Raw genomic sequence first — 16,181 nt, forward strand, 5'->3', positions numbered from 1 at the left:
AGTCAACGATCTATTTGAGATGAAGACAGCAGTCGCCACTGCTTCTCCCCAGAACTCCGGTGGCAATCCGGCCTCCTGCAGCATAGTACGTGCCATCTCGGTGACAGTCCGATTTTTTCTCTCCGCAACGCCGTTTTGCTGGGGCGATCTCGGAGCGGTGAGTTGATGGAGAATGCCATTGAGATTACAGAATTCCTTGAATTCCAAAGACATAAACTCTCCTCCCCTATCAGTCCGAAATGCTTTCACTGGCAAGGAGTGCTGCTTCTCAACAAGAGATTTGAATGTTTTGAAGTGATAGAGTGCTTCTGATTTTAATTTCAGAAAATATGGCCAGCAATACCTGGAATAGTCGTCAGTTAAGAGCATAAAATAGAGGTTACCTCCAATGGTTGGGGTCTTCATTGGTCCCTACAAGATCACCATGGACCCGCTTCTAATGGAACTTTTGCACGAGTGGCCAAACCTTTTCAGAATTCTTTTTCTCGGTTTGTTTTCCCGAGTGAGCAAGCTTCACATGGATCAATAATAGAGATGGGAGATAGCCCACGTACAATCTTCTTCTCATATAGATGCTTCGAGTGTATTTGAGTTCACATGACCGTATCTCTTATGCCGGAGATTTGAGTCTTCTTCTTGTGTCAGTATAGGCATAATTTACATCTTTAGCACCAAGAGGAAATAACCTGTGTTTTGTCATGCAAACCTGAGCCACAACATTCTTTGATTTTGTTTCACTGATGGAGCATAACCCTTTTGAAAAGTTTACATCATATCCAGAGTCCAATAGTTGTCCCACACTTAACAAGTTGTGTGTTAAGTTTGGCACTAACTGGACCTTTGTAAGAGTGATCCGCTTGCTCGAGTTTGTACCCAAAGGAATAGACCCAATTCCTTCAACCTGAAGAGCTTTCCCATCTCCAAGCCTTATAGTTTTGTTTTCAGTGAATTCAAGAGATTGAAACAAGGATTTTTTCACCTGTCATATGGTTAGAACATCCGCTATCAATGAGCCACGTTCCACCATCTTCATTCACGAGATCATCATCTCACCGCCATGAACACAACTCCTTCTTCATCTTTTATCCTTGCATTCTTCTCGTAACATTAACCTCCTTGTTTCTATACCAACATTGAGCCTTTACATGCCCAAATTTCTTGCAAATGAAGCATTGAACTCCTTTGTATTGTCTTGCATTGTTACTTGTACTCCCAGCTTCTGTAGTTGAGCGTCCTCCGGTTATATTTCTTCCCCGTCCTCTTGCTCTTCCTCGGAAGTAACCCCGGCCGCGTCCTCTTCCTCTGTTGCCATGATCTCCATAATGAGAGCTTTTGGCATGCATAGCTTTTTCTTCATCTGGTTCACTTGAAATATCAAGTATGGACTCATGGTTTCTCAATGATCCACTGAGATCATCAAGGCTCAACGTACTCAGGTTTTTGGCTTCAATAATTGAATGCACCACCTGTGAGAACCTTGGAGTAAGGCTTCTCACAATTTTGCTTACCACTGCCTTTTGTGGGAGTGTCTCACCCATCATTCGAATTTTATATACTACATCAAGGACTCTACTGATGTAGTCTTGGACTTTCTCTCCATTCTTCATCTTCAAAGCATCGAATTCTCTTTGGAGTGAGTGTAGTTGCACTGTGAGATTCTCAGTATTTCCTTGAAACTCCTTTTTGATGATCTCCCAAGCATCCTTTGCCGTTTTGGCCTCAGTGATCCTGATAAGGATCCTTTTATCAAGTGCTTGTTGAATGAGGAAGAGAGCTTTTGCATCCTTCTTCATGCTTTCATTAATTCTATTCCCATCTCCTTCCTCACTGAACCCCTTTTCAACTAGGTTCCATAGATCTTTAGACCGGAACATGGTCTTCATCATCAAGCTCCAGAGGTTGTAGTTCTCACCATCGAAGAGTGGAACATTTGGATCTCTTGCTGAAGAAGAACTGGCCATCTCTGATACCAATGATAGGATCCTTTTATCACATCTTTCCTGTTACAAATGGGAGTTGAAGAACCAGTAAGCATCATTAGTCAGACAGTAAACTGTGTAATATAATCTGACAACAGTAATTTAAAGCAGCCAAAGATGGAGTTGAGAATATAAATCCATATATATATATATATATATATGTTTAGCCTTCAGTTATAGAGAGCATTGGCCAAAAGCAGATTTTCCAAGAGATCATAACAATCAAACAAAATCTATATCATAGCTTTACTCCAAATCTCAAAATTTTTACTTCCATTTTAGAACATCAAGTTCATGATTCATTTGAAGTAGAGAGCAAATCTGCACAACTGAATTTGCAAAGTTACCCAAGACATCTCAATGCCATTTGATGATCTTGAAGTCAATTCAGAGGATTTGTAGCCTTTTTTATTTTTTGGATTTCAGCCTTCAGCTTTTACATTTGCTCCTGCATAAAACATAATAAGGTGTCAAATCAAGTTGATTTCTCAACACTAGAAAAGACAAAATATGTTGCCTATTATGTTTTAAGTCCAAATTTTCAATGTTATGAAGTTGAAGTAATATAACCAGAGTTGCTCCAGATCTTAGTCAGCTAGCTTGCCTGAATATTTGAATCTTCCAGGTTGCTGACTGCTTGCTCTGATAACCTTAAAAGAAAGCTTGCATATTACTTTAAGTTGCGAAATATAATATCATTGAGCAAGTCTTTCTTCCCTAAAATTCATCATATTTAGTATTGTCTTTGCTAATGAATTCTATAGTTATAAATTCAACAAAGTTATATTATAAGATGTCAGTTGTGAAGACATGAATAATTGTACTTAACCATGCCATTATCCAGGTACTAAACTAAGGTCATATCATCATCCAGGTCCTTAAGAATTCCATTTATTGTTCAAACAATGAAGGTTTTTTTGCACAATAGACTGGTAAGAGTGCTGTGTTGTCATCTGAGTACCTATTAATTGGGACATTCACAGTATTTTCAGATTTTGTTGTTTTGGTGATTGACATTTCTTATAGGAATAACTTTATAACAAAAGGTAGAAGCCATGAGATTATTATGATGAGTTAGAAGTTCATGATTGCTTTTGAAATGTCCACTAATTAGAGATGAAGTATTGGGACTAGTCATGATATCATTAATACTTGGTTTTTTACTTTGTTTTTTAGACTCCATTCTTTTAAAGAAATTCTGAGCATGGCTTGACACTTGTGTTGCCATTTTTTCTCACAAAAATCTTTGCTAGAATTCATTTTAATAACAAGATGAGCAACAAGTCAATACTTTGAAAGAATTAATAGAAAATAAATAAATAAATAAAGAGAGAAGAATGAATGCATCTTACTAAAAATGAGGAATCACTCATATATATAAGACTCTCAGGAGTTGCTCATGAGTCCTACTCCTTACAGATAAACACAACTTGCATTAATGTGAAGATTTGTTGTATAAATAATTTATATAAGTACAGCTTGTTACAGAGATGACCAATAAAGTAAAATTATATAAATTTTATGGAGTATTTTTGAAAACAAAGTGATTTTGGTAATTTTTTTTTTCCCAGTGCACTTCCATATTGAGAAGGAAGGGGATAGAGTAGCAATTTATACAAAATGAAAAACAAACCTTTGATGTTATGATCATTTCACTGATCTCAAAGAAATTATAAAAAAAGTGATAGAGTAGTCCTTTTATCTTTGTAGCTGGGTAGGCATGTGTCTCTTTCTTCCTGTCTTGCTTTTGCTCACTGTTTTCATCATCTCTGGTGAGGATTTCAGTATGTTATTTACTTTTAACATTTTCTTGTTCGCGGCATTTTTTGTTGTACTCCTCTGTTCTCTTCTTTTTTAATAAATTGGTGATTTATTCACTTTATTCACAAAAAAAAAGAAGAGAAACTATACTCAAACATAAAAAAACATATAATTTTATTAATTCCATTAATCCCATAAAAACAAAGAAGAAGAAAAAAAAAAAGGCCCTTATTAGAACTGAACTTTGCTCTCAAAACTCTGACCAAAGTTCCAATTAGCAGGAACAACACCCAAAGCATTAAGAGTCCTACCATCACTAACAGTAACCCTAAAAGACAATCTCCATCTTCTCAACCCCTCACCAGTTTCCCAATTCTGTCCCCAGTTCCTAGTCATCTGAATCCACCCACTCTTAACATCCCCCATCTTCTTCACCCAAACACCCTTCACATCCCCAACACCACCAACATTATATACCAAAACAAGATTCCAATAAGGGTTACCCTTAATCTCAAACTTAATCCCTCCCTTTTTCACACACTTCACTCTCCTATACTGCACTGGAACAATCCCAACTTTGGTACCTTTTACAATCTTTAAAAATGCAGCCATGGCCATGTCAAAGTGTTTTCTTGGAGGGTTGCACCAGCCTCCCATGTCACTTGGTTTGGACCAGTTTGGTGGGCAGAAGTTGGTGGCTGTTATGGTTGTGGTTTTTCCATTGATGCACCACTCTGGATTGTTTGTGCATTTGAGTTCATAGCATGCGCCGCACGTGTGACCATTGTTGAATAATGTAGTGCTTAATGCTGCAGTGTCTAGACCATATCCTTGTTTGAATAGATCTCCATATCCACATGCTCCTTCTGTAACATTATAATTGGTACGTGCATGCATGGTTATACGTGATGAGTTCATGCAAAGGTATATATATATATATATATATGCAACCATGCATGTGATTATGTATAAACCCTAAAGACAGCAAAACTTAGAATTGATTGAGATTTATTTGTTGTAAAATAAGATTAGAGTTACAATCTAATATAAAATACTAGTCTAAAATCCTATAAAATAAGGTAAAAACATTTTTAGTACAAAAAAATTAGAGGAAAGTGATATTATTAATTATAATCATCTTAATTTGATTTCATTCCCTTCCATATATCCAATTCTTCTTTTTATAGTATTAATTATAAATCTAATACATACATATATACATAATTTTGCAAATCATGAAAGGAATTCCATTGATAATTCTTCTCTTAATCCAAGCACATCACCAAGCTGTGATTTTTTGCTTATAACATCAGCAAAAAGAAAAGAATAACTTATATATATATATATATATTGCTACCAAGTGCAACATCAATATGTCCAAATTAATAAATTCGAAAACTATATCCTCAATTATATATATATATATATATATAGACTTACCCATGGTTTCTCCTCCACTGATATCACCATAGAAAGTAGCAAAGGCATTCTCCCAACCAGTACTGTCCCTTCCTACTGCCATTGATGCCATTGCAATCAAAGCCATGAAAAAACCCAAAGTTTTGGCCATTGGATCTCGCTCTTTCTTTTTCATAAAATGATCACTTTGTCATTCAACACATAGAAATCTTATTTTTAGGCATAAACAATTGAACTCTGAATATAAATTGTAATTAATGTATAGAACAATTAGAAGTAATTTAATAGCAATATATACAGTAATTAAATGCAGATTAATTAGCATGCATTTAATTGAGGAAACCTGAATTAATGGAAATGTTTATGACTTGCCATTTATGAGAGATGCTCTATAATTGTCTCCATTCTCAATTTTATCTATAAATCATGGCTTGTTTTGAAATTGTATTATTGCCTTCTGCTTTCTTTTTCAACTTATGTGTATAAAATTAAAGGGCTTGGCCATTTCAAAAGCTAAGGGAATAATTTGTTTAAAGTTACATTTAATTTTCAATATGGTATATATACATTTTAGGAAGATGGGAACAAAATAATTTATCATAAACAAGATTACATAAGTGTAATACAAGGTTTATGTATAGTCACATTAGTACCTAAAAAGATTTGATGGAGAAAAAACCACCCAAGAAACAACATAGTAAATTCAAACAAGGTAATCCCAATAGACACTATATTGTTACAATTTTTTTAATCTAATTAAATAACTTTTAATTGATATTTAATAAATACATAATCAATTGTTGAGAATGAATTAATTACATAAATAAAGATATATGATAGACGAAAATTACCTCACAAAGAATTCACAAGTGCAAAATCCTAACATGCTTAAACCAGTGATGCTCTTGACTTTGAAGAGGTGATGCTTCTTCATGTGAATATCATTGAGGGTTTTCATGTAACTGTTTTTAGATAGCAATATTTTTTTTTTGTTAAAAAAAGAAGTTTCTAAATCTTATATCATTGGAAGTTAGTCCATTGTACGGAGTATTGGAACAGTTTGGATATCCACATCTTTAACAAATTAGTTGTAATAATAAAAAGTATTAACAAATTACAATTTAACCTAAAAATTTTAAAATATTTATATGTGAAAACCACAATATAAAATTTTGTATATTAATCCCTCTATCAATAAATATTTCATATAAATACAATTAAAGCATTGATCAATAGCATTATTGATCCTTTTTATTTATGTATATTTTTCTTTTATTGGACATAAAATAATTTAAAAATATTTTTATTAATTGAATAAATTTTCATATAATATTACATAATAAACATATATTAAAGCAAGAATACCCTATTTAGTCCCTTTAATATAGTCAGTCTGCCCTTTTGGTCCCTCTAATATAATTTATCTTTAAAAAGTCCCTTTATTTTACTACTTAAAAAAAATATATAAGTCCCTTTTTCTAATATAATTTGTGGATTTATATTTTTCAAATATTAAAATAAGGAATCTACAAATCATATTAGAGGGATCAAAAGTCAGATTAACTAAATTATAGGGGCTAAATATGTATTCTAACTAATTTAAAAATTTATTTTAGTCGGATCATAACAATAAGAGAAATATAAACTTTGCCGTATTTATTATATAACTCAATATATAATTCAATTAGGCATCTCCAAATGACAATATTAAAATAATATGGCTAAATAATTTGAAATTAAAACAGCCTTGTTAATATATTATTCATGAAATAACTCAAAACCAAACTAAATTTCCTCAAGGCATGGATCAATATCTTCTTATCCATACACTAATACTTAGTTAACATGAAAACCACCAAACAACAAAACAACAGAATGATCAAATCATGTGATCTGTTTTCCTTCATAACTCATGCCAAACTCCCAATTCTGAGGAGCCACATCCTGAGACAACACAGTCTTTCCATCACTAGTAGTCACCGAGAAAGACAAGCTCTGTCCTCTTAAATTAGCATTTGCACTCCAATTAGCTCCCCAGTTCTTCCCCATTGTTGTCCACCCACTTTTCGATCCCTTTACCGACACCGCCTTCAAATCTCCAACTCCTCCAACATTATAAACAAGAACAAGAAGAAAATTATCATTCCCATTAATTTCAAACTTAATACCACCTTGTCTACTGCATGGCACTCTCTTATACTGCACCGGTATTATTCCTGCAGCTATATTATTAACCAATGATCGAAACATGGGAAGAGAAAGATCAAAGTGTTTGAGAGGTGGATTGCACCAGCCATCCTTGGCATTGGGATCAGATGAAGGTGGGCAGAAGTTGGTGGCAGTGACGGTGATGGTTTTGGTACTGCACCATTGAGGGTCGTTGAAGCAGCGGAGTTGGAAGCATGAACCACAACTGTAGCCGTTGTTAAAGAGAGCTGTGCTTAATGCTGCGGTTGTTAGCCCATACCCATGCTTGAATACATCGTCATATCCACAAGCTCCCCCTGCACACAATATTCATGCATGCATGCATGCGTGAGGTTTATTTTGAATGCTAATTAACACTCTTAATTGGTTTTAGATGAAGTCATATATAATTATATATGTATATTAGTTTCATCCTTCTAGAGGGACTCAGAGAGAGATGGAATATGATGGAGAAGGCATTAATAACAAGTGTTTATATATATATATATATATATATATATATATTTGTTTTTGTATGTGTTTGTATGTATATATGTATATGCATGTATGGGTGTTATACATGTATAATACATATATTAACGTAAATAAATAGACACATCTTTATATATATATATATATATATATATATATATATATATATATATATATATATATATATATATGCACATGTGGGTATATATATGTGTGTGTATATATTTGTATATGTGTGTGTATGTATTTATGTATGTGCCTTATAATTAACCCATATACATATATTTACGTTAATGGTGTTTGTTTATATTAATAATAATATTAAATATAATTATAATCGTAATAGTTTCTTTAATAGATATAATTCACGTTTAATAAAAAATAAAAATGTCAAATAGAAAGCAATCCTCTTGGTATATATTAAATACATGAAAGAAACAAGATAATTACAAAAAACAATAGTGTTTATAAACTTATAAACACAACTAAAATAATATGAAATGAAAGTGTATGAGAATATATAAAAAGAAAAGAAGAAAAATTAGAAGATATATATACCAGTCCCAGTGCCAGCATCATCACTGTAACCAGTTGCATGAGCTTCTGACCATTCACCTTGAGCTTCCACCATTAATGATGCTTCAAAGAAAGTGGTAACAATGGCTACAAGATAAACCAAAGAAATGGCTGATTGAAATCTCTCCATTTTCTTTATCTTAAGATTGTTATGTGTGTGTGAAGTTTTGTTGTTTTTGGGGTTTGGTATTTATAGGCAATAAATTGATTGCTATGAATTGGTCGTAATTGGTAAAAACTAATAGTAATTAATCGTAATTAAATAGTGATTAATTGAGTGAGCTGTATTTGTATATATGCATGTATTAATGGATTTGATTGCCATGTATGAGAAGGAATTTATTTCTTTCTTTTAGTGATTTTGTCATACATGGAATTTCTTTCAATTGTCCTTGCTACTTCCATAAAAATTTAGGCGTTTCTATATGTATTGTTTCGATAATATATTGATTAATAATTAAATTTTTACTATCTATGATTTATTATTATTATTAAATTAAATTTGGAGGAGAAACTTATTTATTTGGTTAAAATTTTTTTAAAAGAAATTGTTTTTTTTTTTAAGGAGTCCTTCTCAAGTTCTTAAAATTATATAAATAGTGACAATTTCAAAAATAAAAAAGACGAAAATTATAAATTGAAAAAAATACAATAAAAGAGATGCATTCATAGTTACTTTGGAATTATTGGGAATTAACAAAACAAAGTAGAAATAAATCATAAGTTCAAGCCACACAAATCACATAATAACTTAGTATCCAGTGAGTGATCTCTTTCACTGTTTGATGGTCTCAATCAATGAATTGAAGTTCTTGAAAGAAGACCCTCCATGACTAATAGACTTAAATGCCAAATCCTTCAAAGCCAATGCCTTAGTCTTAATCTTCTCATCACCCAAAAGCTTCTCAATCTTTCCACAAATCTCCTCTCTACTCACAACTCTATCCTCCCCATAACTCACTTCCAATCCATTCTTCCAAACATCACAAATGTAAGTCTTGTTCATGAACTGATCAGTGAAGTAAGGCCAACATAAAAATGGCACTCCATTTGTAACACCTTCCATTGTTGAGTTCCATCCACAGTGTGACACAAAGCATGCAATTGAAGGATGTGCTAACACTCTTTGCTGTGGAGACCACCCTACAATCAACCCTCTACTTCTTATTCTCTCCCTAAACCCTTCTGGATATGCATTGCATGTTTGGTCTGTTAAGTCTGGCCTCACAACCCATAAGAATGGCCGGCCGGTGAGTTCGAGCCCGAGAGCGAGCTCTTTGAATTGTAGTTCATCGAAGACGGTAAAGCTCCCGAAGGCGACATAAATGGTTGAGCTTAGGTTTTGTTTGTCCAGCCAAGATATGCAAGATGAATCCTCCGGCCAAAAGTTGCCGACCGCCTTTCCGGTTCTTCGGCCGGAGAGCAATGGCCCTATGGGAAGTACTTTGGGCATGAATTTGAAGGTTGGTGCTTCTATTTCATGGAAAGAATTGCAGATGAGCATGTCTGCAAAATCTAGACCTTTGTTTATGTCCATTATTTTGTTGAAGATTGCTTCCTGTGACTTCAAATCACAGAACAATCCATTCCATGCAAACTCTCTTGGCAGGATTGATGGCATCCCTGGACTTAATTGCACCTTCTCTTCAATCTTTGCTAACCCTGCAGTAATATATATATATAAATATATATATATATATATATATAATTTGTGAAACATAACATTAAAAAATAATTTTACAGTGATTTACAAAAAAAACCTGTCTGTGATTAAGAAAACCTCTATTAATGTACATGCGTGCATTTGGTCTAAACCCTAATATGCATGAACTAGTAGAATATGAATATATGCTGCATGTTATGCGTACCATGAGCTAGCTCTATCCATGCATGCATACATGGTATACATATATATATATATATATATATATATATATCCATGCAACTATAATATATGAATTCAGCCACATCTTCTAAACCCTAAGATACATGACCTAGTAAATTAATGATCACTCAATCTCTGCATGCATATTATATGTATAAAATAAGAAGCATTTGTTCTAGACCGAAATATACATTAACTAATATAATTAATTAGTAAAATCAAATTAAAAATAAATCTATATATAGGATATATCACCAGTTTTGCCATCAATAACTCCATCTTCAGCCAATTTAGAAGTTGAAAGCAAGAGTGAAAGAGAAGCAGCTGCCGCCGGCCAAAATGCGACGGCGTGGAGGCCCATCGTCTTCGCTACGGGCATTATCCATGACAAATTTTCATCAGCAATCAAGCTTGTAATTTTACTACCATCACCTGATTTGTTAACTTTATCTATCAGTTCTTCCAAACTTCTTGGAACAACCTCGGATAATCGAACACTGAGCTTGACAAGATCACTACGTTCTTCGATTGATTCTAAACCATCAGGGATCGAAACCAAGTTAATTATGCCGGTGTCATGCTCAACCGCGGCTATCGCCTCCGTCACACGGCCGTGGATGTGCTCGGTGTTGACGAAGGTGACTTTGAAGCCGGAGTCTGCCAAGCAGTATGCAAGCTCAAGGAATGGGATAACATGACCTTGAGCAGGGTATGGGAGAAGAATTACATGAGGAGAAGACATTGCTAATATTATTAATATTAATTACTACTTAATGAATGTAATAATATTATCATGCATAACATGTACATACATATAGATATATATAGAGAGACTTAGATACCTTAAGCAATTAACATTTTCTTGTTTATGTTGGGTTGTTTCTTGGACAAGATTATCATGTACATAGAATCAATTGACCAATGAATTGAGTTGAGGTTGTTTTTGGTTCTAAGGGGGATATATACTTGTAGTTATGGAAATGAGATTCTTTTGAGTTGTGTTTGTTTATAGGGTAAGATGGCCGGCTTTCATTCCAAGTGTGGAGTGTATTCATTGTCTTGTTTGTTGAGTTTTGAGACATGTTAATCAATACTAGCTCATCCTACAATGCTTTGACATGATCTAGGTTGTTGATTAGTTGATTAGTAAGAGTTTTGTTCCTTCTTCTTGTTCTAGAAGTTCAATGAAATATTTCATTTTTATGTTGCTTTTTCTAAGTATTTTTATAATATGTTTCCATTTTTTTTTTAAAATTCAAACTTACAAGAAGATTTATAATTTCTTTTTCCAAATTTCTTATTAATTTTAAAATTTTTTACAAGGTGTTTTAAATAGATCACTAGATTGATTCTAGCTGTGGGAGAGAAGAAGAAAATTTTATTTGTATAATTAATTATTTTGATAGTCAATTCAAAAGAGCTTCGCTCCTTATTGTTGTTCAAGAAATACGATGAAATATTTTATTTTTATGTTGATTTTTTAAGTGATTTTATCCATGTTTCTGTTTTTTTTTTTTTAAAAATTCAAATTTATAAGAACATTTAATAAAATTCCATTTAATTTTAAGAATTTTTTACTTGGTGTTATCACTGTTATGAATAGACCTTTACATATTGAATTGATGCTGTGGGAGAGAAGAAGAAATTTAATTACATTTGTATAATTAATTATTTTTATTTTTAATAAGGTGATAATCTTCATTGTTTAGAATGTTAGAGAATTGTGTAATATTCTGTTTCATACGTCTGTATTTGTATTTGGTTATCTTAATAATTAAAAACAATTTAAAATAAATATTGGTCCATTCCATACATAGAAAGTACATGAATACTATAAAATTATAATTAATTAATTAATTAATTAAGCTTTTTTTTTTTTTCAACATAGATAAACACATTCACATGAAATTTTGATGCATAGAACTCTTGATTATTCAAATATTTAATAGTGTTTGCATACAATACATTTGTTCAATTGATTATATGTAATGACAAAATTCTGAAATACCAGTGATGGGAAATTATAAGAAAAAAGAAACCATACCTATACATTTTGATAGTTAGTTTATATAACATATATTATATTAATCATTAACCAAATATATAATACTATTATATTAATCATAATATATTAAAAGTAATTCGTTATATTAATAGGTATCATAACCCAAAGTTTATATTATTAGGTTATATTAATATGTGTTAGTTAATTATACTATTAATAAAAACATTAAGGGAATTCATCAACTGGGGAAAAAAATAAGAGATAAAAAGATATAGACATAAATTGGTGTACAAACAGTAATATAAATTGTACCAAAAACATGTATTTGTATAAAAAAAAAAAGGGTAGTTCGGTCACTCTTGAGTTGTTGTTATAAATCATGAACTGTTGACTCCACTACGTTGAGCACTATGCATAATCACAAGATTTCAAAGTTGTACACGAATGTTTATAGACGTTTATAGATGACGCGGCCTCTAATATTAATATATGAGGACCAGTAATTTTGGGACATTCCTAGATTTGAAATCTACGAACATCTACAATAGCCGTTCGATGATAATCCGATGGTTATGATCATTATAAATAGTAACAAAATGTGTTCTACAGTAAAAAAAAAAAGTGTACAATATTATATATAAACGTCCCTAGAGAACAGTAATCTAGTGACGTGATTAAATTATAAATTACCATTTCTCTTAATATATTATATGTTATGAAAATGTAACTAATAAGTATAATATTTTATATCAATATGAACAGTATGTAAGTTTGAGGAAACCGAATCTCAAAGCAGAGAAACTCACGGTCAGCGGAAGAGATCACAAGGGACGGTCAGGATTGCTTGTTGGATCATCTCGGTCGTGGTATTCGTGGAATGGACGGCCAGATCGAAGTCGTTGTCCCAGCGAAGCGTTCGTCTATTTATGCTCCAGTTCTCGCCTTCCTTTGCGGATCCTTTTCTCATTTATATCTTCTCATTTTTCTCCCCCAAAACTCCCGCTAGGGTTTCAATTTCGATCTCCAATGGCGACCGAGAAGGAGAGGGAGGCCCATGTCTACATGGCCAAGCTCGCCGAGCAGGCCGAGCGCTATGATGGTCTGCATTCCATTCGATCCTTTGACTTCATTTGTTTTTTTTTTCTGATTTTTTTTTTCTTGATTTTGTGATGTGGTGCTTCAATTCGATCCCTTTTTGTTTTTGATTGATGGATCCTTCTTAGATTGCTTGGTTTTTCATTGTTTTGTTTTGGAATGTAATGCGGTTTTTGGGATTTTGTTAGAAGTGATAGCTTGCAAAATGCTTGCATTGTTTATTGCTTCTTAGATTAGGTTTAGTTTGTGTTGGTTTTAGCTCTTGTTTTGATCTCATATGAGTGACTTTTTGCTCAATTTAACCATTGTCTATGGGATTAATCTCATTCTGGGAATTGCTTGATTGATTTTTCTCTGATTGGGTATAGTTTTCCCCCTTTTTTGAGTATGTGATGTATTGCTGGGCCTTTCATGGCATCTGGCTGATTATTGAGTGCTTGCACAGTCCATGATCTTTAAGATTCTTGTTACCATTGTGATATTTTGAATTTGTATAAATTTGTTGAGTATAATTTCTTGATTTGTGGTTGTGGCCTAGTCTGATTTGTATGATGATTATTAAAGTAAGTTTCTTGTGGTCTGATTTGGTTGCTCAATATGGAATTATTCTATCATTGCTGTTTGCAATGATATGATATCATAATTTCCTTTTTCACATGTAATATATATCTTGCATCAAATGTGGATCCTGTTTTAGCACAGCACTGAATTGTTTATAACTCTTGTCATATGATCGAATGTTTGTTGTTATCTGTTTTAAATTGCAAAGATGTGGCTTTGCTTAGATTAACTTATTGAGGATGTTACTAACTGCGCAGAAATGGTTGAAAGTATGAAGAAAGTTGCTAAGCTTGATGCAGAACTAACTGTTGAGGAGAGGAACCTCCTCTCAGTGGGCTATAAAAATGTGATTGGAGCTCGTCGCGCATCATGGCGCATTATGTCATCTATTGAGCAGAAAGAAGAATCAAAAGGGAATGAACATAATGTTAAGTTAATTAAAGGTTATTGCCAGAAGGTAGAGGAAGAACTCACTAAAATCTGCAATGATATTCTAACCATCATTGATGAGCACCTGATTCCATCGTCGAGCTCTCCAGAATCTAGTGTCTTCTATTACAAGATGTAAGCCATTTTACTCTATTTCTATGAACAAGATGAGGCAGTTTGAATGAGAATCTATTGCCTTCTACTTTGAAGTTTTGTTTTGGTTTGTTGTCATTTTTTAGATAGCTCGTGAGATAAAACTTGTTTTGTTATTGCACCAGGTTCATTATTTAATTAATTATTCTTCCTAGTTAATTGCCTGTCAAATTCTGGCAAGTAACTGAAACTGAATTCTTGGTTTGACTGGAATGCAGGAAAGGTGATTATTACCGTTATCTTGCAGAATTCAAGTCTGAACAAGAAAGGAAAGAAGCTGCTGATCAATCATTGAAGGCTTACCAGGCATGTCTATAAATACAGGTTATTGTGTATATATATATATATTGTTGATTTCTGTTTAATCTCTGAGGTCCTTTGGTGCAGGCTGCTTCTAATACAGCAAACAGTGATTTGCCATCTACACATCCAATTCGCCTTGGCCTTGCTCTCAATTTCTCAGTGTTCTACTATGAGATCATGAATTCCCCTGAAAGGTATCTTTTACATTTATAAGTGCTTTTGTTGAATGTTAGCCTATTTGTATATCAGATTTCTAACACAATAATTGCTTGATGAATATACAGGGCATGCCATCTTGCAAAACAAGCCTTTGATGAGGCAATTGCTGAACTTGACACCCTGAGTGAGGAATCATACAAGGATAGCACTTTGATAATGCAGTTGCTGAGGGACAACCTCACCCTTTGGACGTCTGATTTGCCTGAGGAAGGAGGTAATGTACTTGCAAACAGTTTGGTTTTGAATGCAGATTGTTTGCCAGTATCATGTTAAATGCAAAACAACTCAAAACAAACTTCTAAAATTTGGTTATAGATACCAAGACTAACAAGATGCTAATTCTATGAACAAATCAAACAATCATTTCAGTGAATATTATTATTGCTCACAACATTCTTCTTACTATAGCATTTTGTTTTCCATGTAACATTGAGTGACAGAAATGGAAAGCTAGAATTATAGCTAGTCCCATTTTGTGGTTCATATTGATGATTTGTTCAAGTAATTGACAATATATTAACATGTTTAAAAGGTGAGGATGGGTTCAAGGGTGAAGAAAACAAAGCTGCTGCTGAACCTGAGGTATTGGATTTTCTAATTCTCTTGGTGTTTTATTATTATTATTATTATTATTATTATTATTATTATTATTATTTATTTTTTGGTAGTATGTTTATGTTCATGTTTATTTTAGTATTGATTTTGTTTAAACTTGTTTATGACAGAAATGATGGTGGCACCATTGTAATTCATGAGAATGGATACTGTTTTCATTATCACAAATTAGTATTTCTGTCCTCCTTTTCACTTTTTTGTACCCCCTTTTATTTTTGCTCTTGTTAATGAACATCTGCGGTTGTGATTGTTAAGTTAATTTTATCTCCTGCTGATTGGAATGTTGCAATCTGTTGGGCGTGTGCATTTAATTTCTATGCCAAAGTTAAGTTTAACGAATCTTTGTTTTATAAGATAATATATAAGAATTTTTCTTCTTATTTAGTCTCATTCAAGTAATGATTTTTTTTTTTTAAATAAAGCATAAAGCTATATTTAGTTATATATATCTTTAAGGTACAAATGTGTACATTCCTTTAAAAAAACATTACAATGAACTTGT

At 32.8% G+C, this 16,181-nt stretch overlaps 4 protein-coding genes across 4 annotated transcripts; 1 reads left to right on the top strand and 3 right to left on the bottom strand.

The window, feature by feature from the left end:
- Positions 1 to 3,971: 3,971 nt before the first annotated feature.
- On the bottom strand, positions 3,972 to 5,310 carry LOC120277833 (expansin-A23-like). Its single transcript, XM_039284669.1, has 2 exons — positions 5,181 to 5,310; positions 3,972 to 4,606 (listed from the first exon to the last, which is right to left on the bottom strand). Exons 1-2 carry the CDS (start codon positions 5,308 to 5,310, stop codon positions 3,972 to 3,974), a joined length of 765 nt encoding a protein of 254 aa, XP_039140603.1.
- A 1,733-nt stretch (positions 5,311 to 7,043) lies between these two features.
- LOC120277834 (expansin-A1-like) lies at positions 7,044 to 8,470 on the bottom strand. Its single transcript, XM_039284670.1, has 2 exons — positions 8,397 to 8,470; positions 7,044 to 7,663 (listed from the first exon to the last, which is right to left on the bottom strand). The coding sequence occupies exons 1-2, from the start codon at positions 8,467 to 8,469 to the stop codon at positions 7,044 to 7,046; spliced, it is 693 nt and encodes a 230-aa protein (XP_039140604.1). The 5' UTR covers position 8,470.
- A 615-nt stretch (positions 8,471 to 9,085) lies between these two features.
- Positions 9,086 to 11,053, bottom strand: LOC120278076 (UDP-glycosyltransferase 83A1-like). Its single transcript, XM_039284981.1, has 2 exons — positions 10,555 to 11,053; positions 9,086 to 10,076 (listed from the first exon to the last, which is right to left on the bottom strand). The coding sequence occupies exons 1-2, from the start codon at positions 11,039 to 11,041 to the stop codon at positions 9,190 to 9,192; spliced, it is 1,374 nt and encodes a 457-aa protein (XP_039140915.1). The 5' UTR covers positions 11,042 to 11,053; the 3' UTR covers positions 9,086 to 9,189.
- A 2,192-nt stretch (positions 11,054 to 13,245) lies between these two features.
- On the top strand, positions 13,246 to 15,970 carry LOC120278154 (14-3-3-like protein GF14 iota). Its single transcript, XM_039285074.1, has 7 exons — positions 13,246 to 13,403; positions 14,218 to 14,524; positions 14,761 to 14,848; positions 14,930 to 15,039; positions 15,130 to 15,278; positions 15,597 to 15,646; positions 15,790 to 15,970. The coding sequence occupies exons 1-7, from the start codon at positions 13,331 to 13,333 to the stop codon at positions 15,793 to 15,795; spliced, it is 783 nt and encodes a 260-aa protein (XP_039141008.1). The 5' UTR covers positions 13,246 to 13,330; the 3' UTR covers positions 15,796 to 15,970.
- Positions 15,971 to 16,181: the final 211 nt, after the last annotated feature.

Source organism: Dioscorea cayenensis, chromosome 15 (genome assembly GCF_009730915.1).
Source record: "Dioscorea cayenensis subsp. rotundata cultivar TDr96_F1 chromosome 15, TDr96_F1_v2_PseudoChromosome.rev07_lg8_w22 25.fasta, whole genome shotgun sequence".
Classification (NCBI taxonomy): domain Eukaryota; kingdom Viridiplantae; phylum Streptophyta; class Magnoliopsida; order Dioscoreales; family Dioscoreaceae; genus Dioscorea; species Dioscorea cayenensis.